General features: G+C 36.7%; 1 protein-coding gene across 1 annotated transcript in view; it reads left to right on the top strand.

The window, feature by feature from the left end:
• Positions 1–5,555, top strand: part of ANKRD10 (ankyrin repeat domain 10) — a 50,230-nt gene that overhangs the window by 26,430 nt on the left and 18,245 nt on the right. The window contains exon 4 of the mRNA XM_025196088.1: positions 2,274–2,309. Coding sequence (XP_025051873.1) covers positions 2,274–2,309 — 36 coding nt within the window. The remainder of the gene's footprint in view (positions 1–2,273; positions 2,310–5,555) is intronic.

Genomic DNA, 5,555 nt, shown 5'->3' with positions numbered 1-5,555 from the left:
TTCTTGAGTAGTTATTTTTCCCTGCGAGGATCCTAGTTCCTCAAATTTGTGTTTTGTTTTGATTTTTAGATAACTTTTGGGTGCTACTCTCCCCTCAGTGAATAAGGAGACTTGAAATTCTCTTCCTGTTGGATTAAATACCACTGTTGCAACTTCTGTTCCAATATTTTCCTGAATACTTGTACTACAGAAGTGTTCTGTCTTTAATTCCTCATCTTCCTCTATAAACAGAACAGCTTCTGTTTTATGGCAAAGCCATAAAATTTCTGGCTTTGCCAACATAGACCATCCATTTCCCATATGACACAATCGTTTGACATAGCAGCAGTGCTGCTAGTTTGTCAGTTAAGTTTGCGTTATGGGGCTTAGTCTGGAGTCTGGTTTGTTTGAAGGTTTTAATATTCCTTTATGACCATATTTTACGTCAAACTGAATTACTTGTGGTACTGCAGGAAGGCTTTTGTTTGCTGGCAACATACCATCTATGGTGTCTTGTGGGAATTCTTTTTCTTTAATTTTATAAGGATGGAAAATATCTTCTACATGATACACTGTTGCTTAGAGGAGCAGGCTATCACTTGGAAAATTATCATAATCTCTCACAACGTGTCTTTGTAAACTATGTTTTGTTACACAGTAAGTTTCCCCAAACATACTTGAAATCTACCAATTACACTTACCAGTCAAAACCCAGTAGTAGTATCTTGTTCAGCATATTGATGCAACTTAATTCATCTCTCCAAGAAATTCTTAACTAGTTCCTTCAGAGAAATTGACATTTAATGGATATACTTTTGGTTCCTTCTCAACTAAGCATCTAAGATGAAAACCCTGCTTTATAACATAGACTCCTTGTAAGCTAGACCAAAAAAGCAACAAATACACCACAATATAAAAATATTCAGTATAGCAGTTGTCAACACCCAACTTGTATGCAGGCTTATATTTCACAAGTGGTACTCTCTCTAAACTTGTAATATTTTAAATGTTTTAACGTTTAATGATTAGTAAACGTGCCTTTTTCTTGTGCCAGTATATGCTCAGCAGAAAGTGGTGGCATCAAGAAGTTGCTTACAGTACCTGTGAAATTCTTAGAAATCTTTCTAAAAAGGCTTGGAGAAGTGACTGAGAATATGGCAAGGTTAAAAAAAGTATTCATGAAAATTTATCTTCCATACACCATGACTAGTTGTAATATGAAAACCTGGCACCAATTTCTCTTGTTTGCTTAGAAGTCCATTATGTATTTTCACAGCTTTCCCAGAAAGTCATAAATCCTGTTTTAACTGAGAATATTTTACTTTCTACAATTATCTAAAGGATGTATGTTTAAAAAACTAACTTTGCAACTTTTGTACTTGGACACCAAAGGGTTAAAACATTTTAAAGTGTAGTATTTTAAAGGTCATTTTGCTTTAGAAATTTTAGACTTAGTATACTGATGTTTGTAGGAAGAGGGTTTTTCTCATTGTGGGCATATTAGTGTTCTGATTCTTTTTTTTTTTTAATCCTTGTTGTATGCTAATTTTTGTGTAGGCATAGTTACTAATTTATTTGAAATACAGCATACTAAATTTAAAGTAACTGAAGCCATGAGTTGACCAGTAGTTTTAGTTCATGCTTTTTAAATTTCATCAAAGAATTGACAATTAATTTGGCTTCAGGATGAAAGTAGTAATGCTTAAGGCATTAAAGGCTCAGTATTTTGTTGTCAAGGTGGTCACATGATAATGGCTTACATAATGAATAATGTGCTACAGCACTTTATGTATGTTAATGTAACTTTTAATCTTACTGTTGCCTGCAAATATGTGATCCCTTTTGATATAAGTTTCCTGTTTATGCACCATTGCCCGTTTAAATCAAACAGAAGATTCTGAAACTGTAAAAAATACACATGTCAATGTTTTACAGCTACGTAATTCGAATTGACTTGATTTTTTCAAGTAATCCTAGAAAGGGGGAGCATTCCATATAGAAACTGCTGAAACTGCCACAGGTGCTTCTCCGAAAACCTTACAGTTGTGGCATTGAATGTTCAGTATCGCTTCCTTTCTGCACACAAGGCATACTGTTGAGGTATTTGTTGCGGTGATTGGTTTTAATGCTAATCTAGGAATTCAGATATAGAATCTATAGATTTGCATGCTTTGCTTACCCTAATTTACAATGTCTACATTCTTATTTGTAAACTAACAATAGATAAGTTGAGATCAGTACTTTTTAACAGAAGTATTATGCTGATATACAAAAACTGTGGTTTATTTTCTTAGATTGTCGCATGGCATTAACAAAGAATACATAAAGCAGTAGGTGATGTGGTGATCTCTCTTTTTTTTTTTTAAATGATAGATTAGGGGATTTAATTTAAATGTTGATTATTCTTAGCAGCAAATCCTGGTTTTGTTTGTTTTCCAAAGTATGTGACGTTATAAGCAGAATATAAAGTGTGCTTTTTGAAATAGTAGTCTAAGACTTCTACAGAAATACTAAACTTGCTCTTTCCTGAGATGAAGTAAATACACAGAATATCAAATTCTTGATCATATGCAAGAAACAGTTTGCTTACCAAGCTTCTTAGTACTTTAGATAAAGTTTATATAAGTATTTTCAGCTGATATATCTTTATACTCTGATTTCAGTATCTTGCTTTCTCCTGTTGGAAGGTTCTTAATGGGGATATTTTTCTGAGCGCTAGTGTAAAGATTCTTTTTCCTGCAGAATGTTTTTAATAAACTTTTGTTAAGATAAACTTGGCAGAGAGCATGCTTCTACTGTATAAATGTCCAGACAGTGAATTTCAGCTTTCCCCATCCACTTCCTGTTTGGTCAAAAACCTATTTTTATTAATTTAATTAAAATTGATCAGGCTCACGTCAGCACTTGTGAGTATTGTAGAACTAATACACTTCTAGGCTTTGTGTTGCATCAGTGCCCTTCCACTATTTGGCTGATACTGATACAACAGTCTCAAATTTATCATGGCTCTGGAATAAATGCTATGGTGATGTAGGTAGCTAAAGAAGAAAAATTGGAAGTTAAAACAAAAGAGATGAGTGAAAAAACATGAAACATACTCATTAGAAATTAGGCATAGTTCTGAAGACCAGCTTATGAAAACCACTTGATGCACAAGAAAATATGAGCATCAAAGAAGTCAATTGCAGACTATCGTCATTAGCATTGTTGTTGTGGAAGGAATTACCAATAAATGCATTCTTGGGTTTTACGACAAAATCAAGTGTCTGGTTATGAGTTTCTGTATGAAACAACACGTCACTGTAAGAAGCTCTTGCTTGAAATTTAGTAAACAGCAAAGAAGAACCTTAGGATCACTCTACTTTATTCTTCTTAATGAATTTTACCTCTCCCGTATTTGTATCTCCATCTGACTTATTCTTCTTGTAAGAATATTTTTCTTTCCACTGTACTAATCCCCACGCCCAACATTTCCCCCTGAAACATATTTAACATCACCTTTTAAAAAAGGTAACCTGTCCTTTTACATTATTCCTGACTCTTGGATTTAAGGCCTTGAGGCAGAAGGTTCAAATTGTAGTTTCTTAGTTCCACATAACAGAGTAAAAGGAAATGTATATGTAAGAAAAAATCTAGAGGTGTTGTTACAAACTTTTGATAACAATACCAGAGAGAGCTGTCTTCTAAATGCAGAGTGAATAGACTTTCTGATCAAGAAGTTATGCTCAGTCCTAGCTAAAGGTAACTAAAATTTCTTTCTAGTATTTGCCAGCTGAACCCTATGTACACTCATCTCAGTAGGGTTGATGAACTACAAGACAGTTAATTTTCTTGTCAGTAGAGTTGTCTTTTTAGTTTGTCTTTTATTTTTTTTAACCCCTAGGTAGACTGACCTCTCAAAATAGGTCTTTATTTCTTTAATACAAGAAAAGATTATGGGAGATTTTTGCTAAGAATTATACCATCCTTAAAAATTAATGTCTAGTTTAAGAACATATTTTTCTATAGTTAAGGGTTGGTTGGTAGACCTAGGGCTTGTGACTTTTTGGTCATTTTTTTTCCAAGGCTTGAGCTCAGTCTAATGTGGCTTTCCCTTTTTTCCCCTCACTGGTTTCTTCTGTTAAGATCATTTATTTTAAGAAGGTGTCAGTTATTGTGTAGCTTTGGATCTTTCTTTGTCTTTTCTCATGTAGGTAACCTGGTAGATAGAAACTCCATATCTGAAAGCCTTTCAAAAACAGCCTTTTAATAAACTGGTTTCCATATTCTGATTTGCAAAACTGTAGGTACAGGAGAGTCCCATCCACTATTGCAATTACCAGTGACATGAAGGCAAACTTGTCTTAAGATTTATCATAGCTGCGAAGACACAGGATTATTTGCTTACAATATGCAGCTTCAGAGTTTAAGGTTCAGGCACTTCAAAGCTTGGTCAAAATCGTGCTAAAATTGGTTTGGGAATGCCCTGGAACATTTTTTTTTAAAGTTTGGGAATTGGGGTAGGAATTTAGATTAAGGTTATATGAAGTCTGAAATGCTTTCTTCCTGTTTATCCATAGATCACATATTACACTTCTTTCATTCTAGGTTTGATCCTTGAAGGCCATGTTGCTTAAACTATATAAGTATTTTTGACAACTTTCTTCTTTTACAGCCAGTTCTGAGGGAAAGAAAAAGAAGAAAGCTTCCCAAGAAAAGGCACCTCTTAGTTTGTGGCTGAGAATATGACACTATTATACTACCAACTCTTTGGACTCTTTGGTGTCATTATTGACTCCAAGATGAACATGGGCCGACAATGCGAGGTCATGGTTGGCAGGGCTAACCGGACCTTGTCGTGCATCCACAGGTGCATCTCGAGTAGAGCCAGGGAGGTGATCCTCCCCCTCTATGCGACGCTGGTCAGGCCGCAGCTGGAGTATTGTGTCCAGTTCTGTGCGCCCCATTTCAGGAGGGATGTGGACAACATGGAGAGGGTCCAGAGGAGGGCCACCCGCATGATCCGGGGACAACAGGGCAGACCCTACAGTGAGAGACTGCGGGACCTGAACCTATTCAGCCTCCACAAGAGAAGGCTGAGGGGGGACCTGGTGACCGTCTATAAACTCACTAGGGGGAACCAGAAGGGTTTGGGGGAGACGCTGTTTCCCCTAGCCCCCGCTGGCATAACAAGGAGTAATGGGCACAAGTTGATGGAGAGGAGGTACAGATTGGACATCCGAAAAAACTACTTCACAGTTAGGGCGGCTAGGAGCTGGAACCAACTTCCAAGGGAGGTGGGGCTGGCCCCTACCCTGGGGGTCTTTAAGAAGAGGCTGGATGCCTACCTGGCTGGACTCATTTGAGTCCCGTTTTTGTTTTTAGGGTTTTTTGTTGTTCTCCCGCCCTGGCGGGGGGTCGGGGTAGAAGATCTATTAGGTCCCTTCCGACCCTAAAACTATGAAACTATGACTTCCCCTAGCTTGATAGATTTTTACCACACAAGTTATATAAGCTACTTCCTTTAGTGATACCTTGCTACTTTACCACATTTTCCCTCACGTTAAAACTGGCTTAAGAACTTAGTTTTTCAGAGA

Source organism: Alligator sinensis, unplaced genomic scaffold (assembly GCF_000455745.1).
Source record: "Alligator sinensis unplaced genomic scaffold, ASM45574v1 scaffold288_1, whole genome shotgun sequence".
In the NCBI taxonomy this organism is placed as follows: domain Eukaryota; kingdom Metazoa; phylum Chordata; order Crocodylia; family Alligatoridae; genus Alligator; species Alligator sinensis.
This window is presented reverse-complemented; position numbering and strand designations above follow the sequence as displayed.